This window comes from Hyperoodon ampullatus (assembly GCF_949752795.1).
Source record: "Hyperoodon ampullatus genome assembly, chromosome: 5".
Classification (NCBI taxonomy): domain Eukaryota; kingdom Metazoa; phylum Chordata; class Mammalia; order Artiodactyla; family Ziphiidae; genus Hyperoodon; species Hyperoodon ampullatus.
Window position 1 is genome coordinate 4,356,637 of NC_136918.1, and position 15,318 is coordinate 4,371,954.

The 15,318-nt window shown below is 50.7% G+C and overlaps 1 protein-coding gene across 1 annotated transcript in view; it reads left to right on the forward strand.

Moving 5' to 3' along the window:
* IL20RB (interleukin 20 receptor subunit beta) overlaps positions 1-15,318 on the forward strand; it is a gene marked incomplete at its 5' end in the record, with an annotated part of 32,105 nt that overhangs the window by 12,648 nt on the left and 4,139 nt on the right. The window contains 4 exon segments of the mRNA XM_079705384.1: positions 1,432-1,622; positions 5,931-6,055; positions 8,137-8,287; positions 12,406-12,548. Coding sequence (XP_079561510.1) covers positions 1,432-1,622; positions 5,931-6,055; positions 8,137-8,287; positions 12,406-12,548 — 610 coding nt within the window.

Below are 15,318 nucleotides of genomic sequence, written 5' to 3' on the forward strand. Positions count from 1 at the left end.
TTGAAGCAACAGGGAAATTGTCCCATGGATTTGACAGTGAACTCCCTGGGAACACAAACATGTATAAACACTTTTTGGTGGAGCTTCTTTCCAACAGTGAGTCAATTGTCTAATGCTGAAGAAAATTTTAAGAAGAAACAAGTTTGCCTCTGACTTGAGGTGGAGAAATCACTGGGGACTCAGATCCTTTGGGGGTGGGGGAGACCTCAGTTTTCCTGACTGTGTGCTTGCCCCTAGAAGCCAAAACAAATTGTGATCCTATAGGTCAGCTGGCCCTTCTCCAGGTGTCCAGGCCCTCGGAGCTGTCAAGGAGTGACAGGGACACAGAAGGTGCTCAATATATTTCATTAACAATTTATACAAACTGAACAGCTACATGTGCAGACATTCTCTTAGGCTCACGGGTGCAGTCGACAAAGCTTCTGGACAGAGGGAGCTTACATTTACAGGAGGAGACAGTAAAAAGGTAAAGAAATAAGTACACGAGGTCTGCACTGTCCAGTGTGGTAGCCACTAGACACAGACAGCTATTTAAATTTAAATTAATCAAAGTTAAATTAAATTAAATTAAAATGTCTGTTTCCCAGTCGTACGAGCCACATTTCAAGTTCTTAATAGCCACATGCGGCTAGTAGCTACCATATAGCACAACAGGGATACAGAACATTTCCACCAGCATGGAAAGTTCTACCAGGCAGCATTGCTGTAGGTAAGTTCAGATAGAAATCAGCTCTAGGAGGAAGCTAAAAGGCTGATGCAACAGAGAGTTGATTCTGTGGCAGCTTTTTATCAGATGGTCGGGGAAGGTCTGTCCATCTCACATGTCCATATCACATGAGGATGTGATATTTAAGCCAATATCTGAAGGACAGGAGCAGGCAGCCAATGGGAATGCAGGGGCAGGGCATTTGAGACACAGCGAACGTGACAGCCTGTGGGAGGGAGGGCAAGGAGGCCTGTGTGGAGGGAGTATCACGTTTAGGGGTGTAGTGAGAAGGCCAGAGAGTCTTGTAGGCCATGGGAGAGAGTTTGGATTCCATTCTAGACTCTTTGGAAGCCACTAAGGAGACAAATGTCCTGCTCTGCTGAGTGATGAATGGTTTGGAGACTGGCAGGAACGGAAGCGGGAAAATCAGTCAGGAGACACACAGCAAGGCCAGGGATGACAGTGGCTGAGACTGGGGTGGTGAGCGTGCAGATGGAGAGACTGGGACAGAGTGGGGTTTGTGCTTGGGTCTCCCTTGTCTGGTGAGAAGGACTAAGGAAGAAAGGATGGTCGGTGAGGGAGGAGAGGGGAGAAACGGGGGTACGGAGCAAATGCTTGCTTTCCTGACCCATAAAGAGTCAGTGGATGCGACAGGTACTTGAAATCAGCATTGAGCCTGGGTAGAAGGGGCTGGTGTGACGCTGTCCCCTCCTCTCTTTGGCCAGAGAGTACGAGAGCCTGTACATGAGCCACATCTGGATCCCCAGCAGCTGGTGCTCGCCCACCCAAGGGCCCGAGTGTGACATCACTGATGACATCACTGCCACTGTACCGTACAGCCTCCGGGTTAGGGCCACCCTGGGCTCACTGACCTCAGCCTGGAGCACCCTGAAGCACCCCTTTAATCGAAACTCAAGTAAGGCTCTTCTCTCCTCACTCCCCCACCCCCAGCAGCCTCCCCTTCAGGAACCATGCTCACTGAGACTGTCGGGATTCTTTTCAGCATCAAATTAGTCTTGCAAAGCCAGAGTACTGTGAACATCAACAGCCCTAACTGCTCCATTTAAAAAAGCTAGCTGGGGCTTCCCTGGTGGCACAGTGGTTGAGAGTCCGCCTGCCGATGCAGGGGACACGGGTTCATGCCCCAGTCCAGGAGGATCCCACATGCCGCGGAGCGGCTGGGCCCGTGAGCCATGGCCGCTGAGCCTGCGTGTCCGGAGCCTGTGCTCCGCAACGGGAGAGGCCACAGCAGTGGGAGGCCCGCGTACCGCAAAAAAAAAAAAAAAAAAAAAAAAAAAAAGCTAGCTGCTTCCCACAGGCCCTCCCTCTCATTTTGAAAGAGACTTTGGAAGTGAGTCCTGTCTCTGGAAGGAAAACTGCTCTGGAAGTGGGGAACTGGGGCTAGGACGGCCTCTCCCTACCCTAGCGGTGCCTCATAAATCTTACACTGCCTCCCATCTGGGGCCTCGCTAACCCCATCTTTGTTGCTGTGTGAGCATCTTCTTCATTCAATAGGGTCTATACATGATTAGGAACAGTCCTTTGAAAATAAGTAACTTTTCTATAGCAATAGAACCTGGAAAATAATTGAGGAAGAAGTAAGGGAAGAGGGCTTCCCTGGTGGCACAGTGGTTGAGAGTCCGCCTGCCGACACAGTGGACACGGGTTCGTGCCCCGGTCCGGGAAGATCCCACATGCCGCAGAGCGGCTGGGCCCGTGAGCCATGGCCGCTGAGCCTGCGCGTCCGGAACCTGTGCTCCGCAACGGGAGAGGCCACAACAGTGAGAGGCCCGCGAACCGTAAGGGAAGAATCCAGATTGGTGACCAAATACGGCAGAGTGCAAATAATGGCCAGTGTGTAGAAGGGTGTGTGTGTGGGGAACCGCAGGAGCAGGGTCTGGATGCCGGGGGCGAGGAAGCAGCTGGTCACATGGTGAAGGGCTTTGACATAAAGCTTGATCAAGTCTGTAGAGGAGGGTCACAGAAGAGGAGAGGGTCTAGGCCAGGTCTGTCTTACAGAACAATCACTCTGGCTGTGGTGTGAAAAGTGAACTGGAGTAGGACAAGCCTTCATGGCAGGTGAGCGGTGAGGACGGGGTTGTAACACTCCAGCTGAGCCAAGGTGGGTCCTGATCCCAGAAGTGGGGAAGGGACGGGAAGAAGAGGACAAATTCTAGAGACATTGCTGAGTTAGAAAGGACAGCGCTTGGGTACCAGTTACTGGGAGACAGAGTGGGGGGGGATAATGATGGCGTCCATCTTCCAGATGGGGTTAGTGGGAGTGTCACCCAAGGAAGAGAACCCAGGAGGAGCGACTGGTCTGAGGAATAAGAGCTGCTGCTGGCTTTGGGCTCTTTGAGATTGAGATTCCTATAGGATATCATGCCACGGATGTCTGATTGGCAGTTGGAAATCAGGCCCTGGGGCTCAGACAGGTCAAGGTCAGACACACAACACAAAATTAATAGCTAGTGGCTTGAGAGCAGGTGAGATGTCCAGGGACAAGACATAAGGACAAAGAGAACCCAGGGTAGGCTCCTGGGAAACCGTAGGTTTAAAAAGAGGGTAGAGGGAAAGGCACTAGTAGGTGCCGGGCGGGGAGAGGGTCATGGAGGGGAGAGCGGATGAGCTGCTGCTGGGCCTGAAGGAGGCCCCTAAAATGGGTCCTTGAGAAAGTGGCTTCATGGAGCCGTGGTGATGGTGGACAGGCTGCCAGCTGGAGGGTTGAATGGAGGCGGAAGGGGCAGGGCAGGTGTGGATGATAACGTGACCAGTTGGGACATGCAGGAAAGGCAAGGGAAGGGCCTGCGGTGACCTGTTTTCTTGGTGTGGCAGGTGACCCTCTGCTGGGAGTGAGGACAAAGGAAGGTTTGGGGCAGCATCTACAGTAATGGAATGAGTCAAAGGTTACTGAGGAGTATATGAGATTGGGTAGAAATTAGGACGGTTAGAAAGTGAGGGAGTCCGCGCTCGAAGGGGCTGAGGAAGGTGACTTTGAAGGGGAAGTTGGCCCTCTAGAGTCAGGCAGGTGGGGATGAAATCCCAGCGCCGCCCCTTGAGTCCTCATCTGTAAGAAGGGCAACAGTTTGCCTCACTGGGTAGGTGTGGACAAGATGAAAAGTGCAAAGGCTCAGGGCGGTGCTGTCTTATCACAGCACTCAGCTATTAGTAAATATTAATATTAATTACCCAAGGGGTGCCCGGAGTTGAGAGCCAGAGAGCAGAGGAAGGAGGGAAGAGCTGGGGGCAGCAGTGGGACCATTGGAATGGATACCAATAGGAATTTTGGTGCCGAATGTGGGCTCCTCTTCCCAGTCTCTTTCTCTAGGCACTGGGAGGATACAGTGGAGGCAGTGGGGTCCCATTGCAGGCCCTGGGGAAGCCTGAGGGGCGCTGGAGGGTAGTGCAGCTTTGCCTCTGCCTGCCATGCCTGGGCAGCACCCAGCACCACCTCCCTTTGGCTCCTGGAAGCACGGGCTCCAGCCAAGGTCATTGCTGGTGGCTGGCAGCTGTTGGAAAGGAAGGCACGGGGCATTTGGAGAGTGAGGGAGTGCCTACAAAGCTATGGGGGCGGGCGTGTGCAGTAGCAACTTGTGCTTGAGAAGGCCAATATAAACAGGAAAAGGGCCACTGCAGGAGGAGCTGAGGAAGGGAGTCTCTGTACCTGCTCCAGAAGCTGCTCCTGTGTGGTCCCTGTGCAGATGAAGTTAGCTGCAGAGCTGGGATGGAATCGAGACTCTCAAGGGCATTACGTCTGTTCTTTGGCCTTTGAAAAAGGCCACGCTGACTTCTCCCCAGACATATGAAAAATCTTATTTTAAGGCTCTCTTGAAAAGGATCTCCTACTCTTAAAGGGGAGCCTGTTGAGAGCAGAGGTTCTTAACCTCAATTATATGAATTCATGTCACAGGGGAGCTTTAGAACCACTTATCTCCAGGGCCCAAGCCTAGAATCTGATTTAAACGATCTATGTGCATCCTGTTCATTGGGAGTTAAAAAACACCCCACAGCAGAGTCTAGAAACGTGGAAAGACATGGACTCAAATTCTGCCATTAATTGTGTGATTCTGGGAAAGTCACTCAACCTCTCTGAGGCTGTTACATTATCTGTACGAAAAGAACAGTATTTACCTTCTTACGCTTGCTGGATGGATTAAATGAGATAAGTTTGTAGAGTACATAGGACAGAAGTTCCTGTCCCAACTTTGTCAAAAATTTCTCTGAACTGAAATGACATTAGGTCATTTTGCCTAATTCTATTCTCAACATAGATGGAGATCAGGGGATCCAATTCTAATCATGTTTGACTTAAAACTGGAGGAGTCAAACATCTCTCTCCCTACTGGAGGTGTTTCAGATGCAGTTCTAGTGGTGCTGTATGCTCATATGAAGCCTCTGAACTGGGTATGTTTTGCACAGTTGGTCCCTGACTTTCCAAGTCCTCATGTTCCTTTTCCAGGCAGCTCTTCAAATGCCAGGAAATACTTTGTTCTCTGAAAACTCCCTGCAGGAACTGCCTTTCTTTTGAGTGTCCACTGACCCCAGTGCAGGAGGATGTAGCCCAGAACACACTCTGCTAAACTTGCCAAGTCAAGGCCAGCAATTGCGGTGGCCCCTCTGGTCCTGCAGCACCTGGATCTGAGAGGCAAGTCTGGATCCATCATCAGTAACCAGGGACTAAAGATTGTCTGTGTGGGCCCTCTGTTCTTGGTCTCCTGATAGGAAAGTATCCATGGGGGCTGCTGGCCTCTCTGTTTGGGATCCAGTAATATGAAAGATGGTGCTTGTGCTTATGCTGTAAATTTCTAGAGCTGATTATTGGAATTTGTAAAACGCTCTGATTTTCCAACATCTTCCATTAAGGATATGAGATTGAAGAATCCTTGGACTGAGAATAGAGAGGCCAACCCATCCATAGGCTGCTGATTTCCTGATGTTTGAGAGTTAGCAGCAGCCGATATATATAACTGATCTATGTGAATTGTAATAAGTTGTTGTCATTTGTTTTTTTCATTTGCTCATCATTCAAAAAGTGTCTACTGAGCACCTGCTGAGTACAGAAGAGGATCAGTGTACATGCCTCTGCACACTGCGAAGCCATATCCAAACCCCTCCCCTCCCATGAGCCTGACATGTTTCTACTGATGGCTTGGTCATGGTCTCCCTGGACAAAACTCAGTCCTGTCTGGGGCTGGCTTTGATTCTCTCCTTGTCTTGCCAACAGCCATCCTCACCCCACCTGGGATGGAGATCACCAAGGATGGCTTCCACCTGGTTATTAAGCTGGAAGACCTGGGGCCACAGTTTGAGTTCTTCGTGGCCTACTGGAAGAGAGAGCCTGGTGCCAAGGTGAGACTTCCACCCTTGGCCTTTGAGTTAGACTTTGGAGAAGCAGTCACAGACCTCCGAGAGCTGGATGAGGAAAGCCAGTCCCTGCAGTGCTTGCTGTCTGGGGTGGCCTGAGGATGAGCGGGCCTGGGTGAAGTGTGGGAAAGGAGAGATGGGCGTAGGTTGACAATCCCGGCAGCCTCTTCCTCAAAGGACTGCCTTGCTCCAACCCAGACCGTGGCTGGGAGCTGTCTCAGGCCACGTTTGCTAAAGTATGAGGGCTGCCTCCTTGCCCTAAACTCTGCCATAGTTGGATCCATGATACCTTTTCAATGCATTTCTTCTCCCTCATCAGCATGTCTTCTCAGCCATTCTCCCTGCTGTTTACAGGCGGCAGACCAGGGTGTTCCAGATCAACTGGATGATTTCAAAAGCATATGAGGCTGGCACAAGGCTCTCGAGGGTGTGTATCTGGGCAGGGTGCAGAAGTCGGGGCAGAGAGTCAGGAGCTGGCTGATAAACAACCCTAATTCTGAGCCAGTGGGCCACCCGGAATGCCTAGATGGGGCGCTGCCCTACCCTGTGGGATGGGTGCTGCGGGCTAGGCTGGGTGGGACGTCAGCTCTCCCAGAGGGAGTGGCCAAGCATCCTGCAGCCACAGCAGCAGAAAGGATGGAGCTTGGGCAGACCTGTGGAGGCCCAGTCCAAGCTGAAATGGTGACAAGGCCCACTCGAGTCAGCACAAGGAAAAACAGGCTCTGTCACAGGGATTAATATGGTGCTATACGGGGCTCTCACAGACTCCATGATCGGAGCAGGCGCAGAGCCAGGCTGCAGCACAGCCTCACTTGCCCAGGCCCCGTCTGTGGGGTCCCTGACTCCCTCCAGCGGGTCCTCTCTATTGCACTCTTTCCGTGGTCCTCTCCCCAGCTTGCTCGCAGGCCCTGATCCCTCACCACTCCTTCCTGCACATGCCTATGGCTGTGCCTTACCAGGCCCGGCTCCTCCTCGCCATGTCCTCTCCCCTTGGTCCCTGCTTCTAGCTGCAGGTATCAGTTCCCCAAGATCAGTTCCTAGCAGAGGAAATCTGACTGGTACTGCTTGTCTTATCAGGCCAAGCTTAGGGGTCGCCGGTTGCTGGCTGGCCTCTGATAGACCCTTTTCAGGCCAAGGGTACCCCTGACCTAATGCCAGTGTCTGAGGGACAGGTCATGTGCCCTACCACCCACTCAACGGGGACCGTGGGCTGGGTAGCTTCCCCTGGAAGGTGGTATGTGTAGGTGGAACAGGGAACAGCCATGGTTTCCAGCATTTATTCCTGCTGGGTCAGGGCCCAGTGGTAGGAGGTGGCATTGCCAGGCGGAGGGAGTCGTGTGGGGGACTGATCAGGGCCTGGGCTGGCCGGGAGCACGCAGATCCCTAGGATTCTTCGGGAGGTGCAGAGCTGGTGCTGGGAGAGGAGCACGTGCCCTGAGCCACCTGGGCCTGGCCCAGACAAGTCTCCACAGGTTCAGACGCGGAGCACAGCCCTCAGGGGGTGAGTGGGGGTGGAGGGGCGTGCAGATGGATGGACAGACAGCGGATGGATGCAAGTGTGAGGAGGCACTGCCCACAGGCTCCAGTGTTCCTGTGCACTGATCCCCGTGGCAGCAGTGGCCCGGCCAAGCCCCCAGTCAGATTTCTGACCTTCAGGTCTCTGTCCACATATTACCCTATCAGAGAGGTCTTCCCTAATCACTAGTCTGGTGCCTCCTCATCACTCTCTACCTCTTTGTCCTGCTTCATTTTTCTTCATAACCCTCATCACCACCTGATGTGTGTTATATATGGTCTGTCTTACCCCACATAAGCTCCACGAGAGCAGGAACTTCGTTTTGTTCAGTGCTGTGTCCCTGTTTTGTTCAGTGCTTACACCAGTGCCTGGCACACAGTAGGTGCTAAATAAATAAATATTTAAGAATGAATGAATGAGTAAATGAATGAATGAGAGGAACATTCTGTATGCATCCTGGAAAGGAAATATTTACAGCTTCCCTTCCCTCCTTCTCCCTCTTTTGTGTCCTGCTTCCCCCAGAGTGTAACTGTTTTCTGTTTTCCTAAAGGAACACGTCAAGATGGTGAGGCACGGGGGCATTCCGGTGCACCTGGAAACCATGGAGCCAGGGGCTGCACACTGCGTGAAGGTCCGGACATTTGTGAAGGCCATCGGGAGGCACAGTGCCTTCAGCCAGACAGAATGTGTCAAGGTGCAAGGTAAGGCCGCCTGTCTGCCCCTCCTGGGGGATGCTCGTTGCTTCCTGCTTCCTCTGGTTCTGAGTATCCCCTCGGTTTCCCCGACCTGCTCCCCCAGGCTGGGTAGATCCTGTGGTGAAATTGTTCTGCGTTCTAATCCCCCCCGAGGAGTCCACCCTGGGGCTGGGCAGGGGTCACTTGGCAGCTGTCTAGAACACTTTTCCCTGAAAGCTCCCGAGGCCTGAGGCCAGACGTTGCAAGGCTGGTTGACCCGGTGGCAGCTGCCTGTGTATCAGAGGGGGGTGCAGGTGAGGCAACCGGGGTTTGAGCGTCGGACCTCGTGTGGACGTAGCCCACCGTGTAGCACGGCCGCGCTCAGCTGGGAGGGGCCTTATGGAAAGTCTGTAGAATCCTCTTGTTTGACTTAATTTTTTCCCTTGAATTTTTTATGGTTTAAAAGCCTGCAGTGAAAAGAAATAAAACAAAACCCCATATCCCATGATTCTGCCACACAAACACCACGAGTGACATTTGTGTATAACTTTTTAGTTTTTAAAAAATTATCAGGCTTCCCTGGTGGCGCAGTGGTTGAGAGTCCGCCTGCCGATGCAGGGGACACGGGTTCATGCCCTGGTCCGGGAGGATCCCACATGCCGCGGAGCGGCTGGGCCCGTGAGCCATGGCCGCTGAGCCTGCGCCTCTGGAGCCTGTGCTCCGCAACGGGAGAGGCCACAACAGTGAGAGGCCTGCATACCGCAAAAAAAAAAAAAAAAAAAAAATTATCATTTTGTGGGCTTCCCTGGTGGCACAGTGGTTGAGAATCTGCCTGCCAATGCAGGGGACACGGGTTCGAGCCCTGGTCTGGGAAGATCCCACATGCCGCGGAGCAACTGGGCCCATGAGCCACAACTACTGAGCCTGTGCATCTGGAGCTTGTGCTCCGCAACAAGAGAGGCCGCGACAGTGAGAGGCCCGCGCACAGCGATGAAGAGTGGCCCCCGCTTGCTGCAACTACAGAAAGCCCTCGCACAGAAACTTAGACCCAACACAGCCAAAAAAACCAAAAATTATCATTTTGAATATTTGGTACATTTATATAGTTCAAAAAATATGATAAGGTACGTGTGGAACCGCCTTCCTCCTCCTCTTCCTCATCCGTGTAATTCCTACCCCTCCCCCAGAGGTATTAGCTTTTTGTATATCCTTCTAAAGACTTCTCAATACATTTACAAGTAAATGGGATATACTTTTATATATTTCCCTTCCTTTTAGCACAAACGTTAGCACACTCCATGCACTGTTCTGGATCTTGTCTTTTTCACTTGACATATCTTGTAGATCTTTCCATATCTAAAAAGAACTTTTTCATCCTTCTTTGTAGCTACATAGTATTCCACTGTATGTGTATATAACTAATTTAACTAGCTCCCTATTGATGGGTATTTCGTTTTTTTCTCCCAATATTTTGCTATTACAGCCAATGCTTTCATTAATTACCTTGGGCATAGATCATTTGCTGGTATATTTGAAGGATAAATTCCTGGAAGTAGAGTTGCTGGGTCAAAGGCATACACACTTGAATTTTGACTGCTGTTTCCAAATTGCCCTCTAAAGGGCTGTTAGCCTTTGTGTAGACACGTGTTGTTGTTGAATTATATATACACTTTGACTCTGCTTTTTCACAAATATCACATCCATAACATTTTCCATGTAGATTTTCTGATTACCATTTTATACTACTTTTGGGGGGTCTTTATTTATTTTTTAATTGAAGTATAGTTGCTTTACAATGTTGTGTTAGTTTCAGGTGTTCAGCAAAGCGATTCAGTTATACATATATATGTATATAAATCTATTCTTTTTCAGATTCTTTTCCATTATAGGTTATTACAAGATACTGAATATAGTTCCCTGTGCTATACAGTAGGTCCTTGTTGGTTATCTGTTTTATATATAGTAGTGTGTATATGTTAATCCCAAGCTCCTAATTTATCCCTCCCACAGACCCTCATTTTATACGACTTTTTCTTTTTTTTTTTTTCGGTACGTGGGCTTCTCACTGTTGTGGCCTCTCCCATTGAGGAGCACAGGCTCCGGACGCGCAGGCTCAGCGGCCATGGCTCACGGGCCCAGCTGCTCCGCAGCATGTGGGATCTTCCCGGACCGGGGCACTAACCCGTGTCCCCTGCATCGGCAGGCGGACTCTCAACCACTGCGCCACCAGGGAAGCCCTATACTACTTTTTAAAACCATGTAAGTCAAGCTTGTTAAAAAATTCGAACAACACAGAAGTATATAAAGTAAGAAGTACACGTTCTCCATTCTCCCCACGCCACTCAGGAGGTTTCCTTTGGCAAGTCTGGCATTTAATCCTCCAGTCATCGTGTGATGCCAGTACTCAGAGGCACAACTGGGACTTTACTGTGCTTACTGCTTTGTACCTTGCTCACCTTCAGTGGGTATTGCTATCGTGAACACCTGTTCATGTCAGTGCCTATAGATCTACCTCATTGTTTAAGAACATGCATAACAAGCCAATATACGGTTGTGCCAAAGTATACGTAACCATCCCCCATAAATAGGTATATTCTGTGCTTTCCAGCCTTTTGCCACTACAACCCGTGATGCAGCGAACAAGTTTGTATATATCCTAATTCTCATTTTAATACCTGAACTCCTGAACTGCCATGATGATATCCCATGATGTATTAAATCATCCTCCATTTGGGGTACTTAGATCATTGCCATCTGCTTTTTTTTTGCGGTACGGGGGTCTCCCACCGTCGTGGCCTCTCCCGTTGCAGAGCACAGGCTCCGGACGCGCAGGCCCAGCAGCCATGGCCCACGGGCCTAGCCGCTCCGCGGCATGTGGGATCCTCCCGGACTGGGGCACGAACCCACGTCCCCTGCATCGGCAGGTGGACTCCCAGCCACTGCGCCACCAGGGAAGCCCCTGCCATCTGCTTTTGAAGATGATGTTCATTCACTGATTCATTCATTCATTCAGTGAATAATTACTGAGCACCGACTATGTGCCACCTGCTGGCCCCGTCACTGGGATACAGCAGGGAAGTCCCTGCCCTCACCAAGCTTACCTTCTAGATGGGGAGACAGACTACAAGGCAGTAAACAAATGAGATGGTTTCCCTTGGTGGTACGTGCTATGAGAAAGCACACCAGAGAGTGCTGGGGTGGCGGAAGGGGCAGGGGTGCTGCTTTGGGCAGAGAGGGGGGCTGGTTATGTGAGGCTGTTGCTCTAATAAAGATGTTGCTGTGAACTGCTTTCTGCATATGTTTCCTTCCTTGGAATTATTCTTTGGAATCCACTCACAGGAGTGGATGAAAGAGTATGAACATCTGTGTATCTCTTGATGTGTACTGTCAACATATTTTCCAAAATCATTGATACAAACTGTGGGGACCCCAGCCATCTGGAAGAGCCCACCAGCTTCTCTGCAGCTGCGTCGGCTGTGGCACCCTTCACATCCTGGGTGAGCAGTCCAGCCCAGAGGGGCTAAACGAATAGGACAGTGGGATGGGAAAGTAACCCATCCCCCTTTCCGCATCTCCAGACATTCAGACTTGGCACTTTCTGATACATCACTTAGTAGAATTTGGAGCCAGCCCTACCTGCGTGACCTGGGGTAAGTCACTTAACCCTCGCAGGGGCTTGATATATGAGTTATTATGTGACTGTGTTCTGAATTCAGCATTTTCCTCCATCATACGAATCAATGCCAAGAGTAAATTGTGAAATACTCTTTGTTTTCAGTTACTGCCCAGCTCCCTTCTGGGCTGTTCTCTTTTGGTGCCTCCCCCTCATCCTGCCCGGGGCCTGGCCCTCTGCCTTCTTCCTGGCAGTGGCTCAGAGGTACGTGCAAACACAGCTAGTGGCTTAACAGATGATGCTCCTCCCTTTCCCTTCCCAAGAAAAAGATCGTAATCTTCCTTGGCTTTCTGGAAACCAATCTGGATTCTAGAAAATTGGTTTTAATGGTGGTCATTTTGGTCACTAGGGCACACATCAGATGTCAGGGTGTTGGCATCTGCTCTCTTGGCCAGTGTGCAGAGCCAGATTCAGGAAAGTGAGAAAGGCCCAGGATTGTCTCCTAAGCCGGTTCCTGTCTTTCCGTTTCCAGGAGAGACCCTGCCGCTGGCACTGGCTCTGCTCTCGTTTGTGGGCTTCATGCTGATCCTCGTGGTTGTACCACTCTCCATCTGGAAAATGGGCCGGCTGCTCCAGCACTCCTGTTGCCCCGTGGTGATGCTCCCCAACACCTTGGTAACTGTTCTTTTTCCTTTCAGCATGACGCTGACCCGATGTAGTCTGGGCCTCAGTGGGGCAGGGACACACGTTTCGTGGGTTTGCAAGCATTTGCACAAAGAGGGGAGAAGAGTACTTACAGGACTTCCCTCCTAGTCAGAGGGGCCGGGAGACCTCCCTTCACCGGGCGGGGGGTGGCCTTCCCCAGGCTCCCATTAGGCAGAGGCTCCTTGCCCCCAGGTCCTGGCACGGCCAAGGCAGCAGGTGTGTAGCCCAGCCCAGGAGGCTCTGCATTCCAGGCGTCATGCATAGTCTTACCCTGGGGACTGGCCTACCGAGCCTTCTTACCTCCCTCCCATCATTGTAACAGCAGCTGCATCCAGAAATATGTTCCAACACAACATAGTCAGTTCATACGCCAAGAGCCTCATGGGTCCTCAGGGTGAAGCGCACGTGTGTGAAAGTAGGGCATGTGGAGTCTGCTTTGCCTTTGGCTGGGGGCAGGGGGACTACCTGGACCTGTGACTACCCAAGGTGAGGGATCCCAACTCCTCACAAGCCAGGGTTCTTATCTTACTCCTGAGGTCGCTGGGCCATAGATCTGAGTGTCTCCAGTGGGGACAGGCCCTGTGTGCTGTGCCAGGGTCGGGGAAAAGCAAAAGCAGGCCTCCAGAGCTCCCCACACGTTGCATCTGTCTGCTTCCTGTGCACCGTAGCCCCCCACCTCCGCCCCAGACCTCAAGCCACCGAGCAGTGCAACAGAACACAACAAAATAATAACAAACAAAAGCAAACCCATCCCTGTCCCCTCAGGGATATCTCACCCTTCTGTCCTGGGAGGACGGGGTTAGCGGTCAGCTTCTCAGAAGCAACTAGAGCCAGAACTGCCTGCAAGCTATACATTCCTGTAGTTCCTTATCAGCCAGGAGTCACCCTGGAAGGAGTCCCTCTTGTGACATCACAGGGCCCTGAGAGCACAAGCCATGCTCCCCCATCACAGGAAGACTAACCCTCCCTGCAGTCCAGTCCTCAGGACACCCCACACGCCCCACCATATGATCCTAGTGTCAGCTCTCTTTCTTTCCAGGAGTTTAGGGAGTCATGACTCCAGGGGACACTGGCCCAGAATTAAGCACCAGGCACCGTTCTAGGCTTTACGGATATTTGCTCATTTCATTTGCCTCTTTTCATAATGCTTACCAACCAGTGTTCTTTACATCGGTTCCCCCACCAGCCCTCCGGATGATTAAGAGGTTTACTGCTAAACATAAAGGCAGTGGGATGTGTCAAACACAGGGGACAGGGCTGGCCTGCATCCCCTTCAGCAAGAACTTGAGGGGCTCAGAGTGCCCTGAAGCACAAAAGGATGTGTATTCTGCTGTTGTTGGGTGGTGTTTTATAAATATCAGTTGTGCCAAAATGTTTAATACTGTTCAGCTCATCTTTGTCCTCACTGATTTTGTTGGTATAGTTCTATTAGTTATTGAGAGAGAGACAACAAAATCTCTAACTATGAGTGTAGATGTGTCTGTTTCTCCTTTCATGTCAATTTTTCCTTCATGTGTTTTGAAATTTGTTTTAGGTGCATACATATTTATGATTGATAGATCTTCCTGAATAATTGAGTCTTTTATCATCATGAAATGTCCCTCTTTATCTCTGGCAGTATTCTTATCCTGATATCAATATAGCCCTTTTTGGTTTACTGTTTGTAGGGTGTATCTTCTTCCATATATATATATATATATATATATTTTTTTTTTTTTTTTGCGGTACTCGGGCATCTCACCATTGTGGCCTCTCCCGTTGCGGAGCACAGGCTCCGGATGCGCAGGCTCAGCGGCCATGGCTCACGGGCCTAGCCGCTCCGCGGCATGTGGGATCTTCCTGGACCGGGGCATGAACCCGTGTCCCCTGCATCGGCAGGCGGACTCTCAACCACTGCGCCACCAGGGAAGCCCTTCTTCCATATTTTTATCTTAAACTTATGCATGTTCTCAAATTTAAATGGTGTCTCTTGAAGCAGCACAGAGGTTTTTTGTTTTGTTTTGTTTTGTTTTTTAAGTGAATCTGTTCCAACAATCTCTGCCATTTAATTGGAATGTTTAATCCATTACCACTTAACTCTAGCCCTCTCACTTCCTAACTTTTCTGTTTGCACCCATATCTGTTTTCTGGTTCTTCTGTTCATGGCACCAAGAGAGACCTGCCCTCAGTTCCTCAGGGAACTGTAAAAAATGGGAAACTCACCCAGAGACATTCCCTTCTTCCAAGTGTCAACTTTTGGTTGCTCTCCTGTGACTTAAGGAAGTTGGTTTCATATTTTGATCCGTTTTTGAAGTTGCTATCTGCAGGAGGATTGGTCTGATTGGTGCTCCTCTGCCGTTAGTAGAAGTGGAGCCCTGCAGTAAAGGAAGAACCCCTGAATGAACCCAAAACAATGATGATGGGAGGGGAGCATTCCTGGCTCAGCAGGTCACTAGCTCTTCTTTTCCACACACGTGAAAAGCTCAGCCTCCTCGGCTGGACTCCACGGAGTAGTCACCCTTTACGGCTTTCCTCTCAACTCTGTTCCCATGCTTACCCTCTACTCACGAGCTCTTCCATTCCTAATACCCTCCTTCAATTTCCCTCTTCTGGTCCTACATTCAATGACCTAGCCGAGTTCCCTCACAGGACCCAGTGCGTTGTTAGGGAGCTGCAGAGTAAAGGGCCAGGGAAAGAACAATGTAAAGGGTCCGTTCCCTATAGAATTTCAGGGGCACGAGGAAAGCCCTCCAATGGCAAG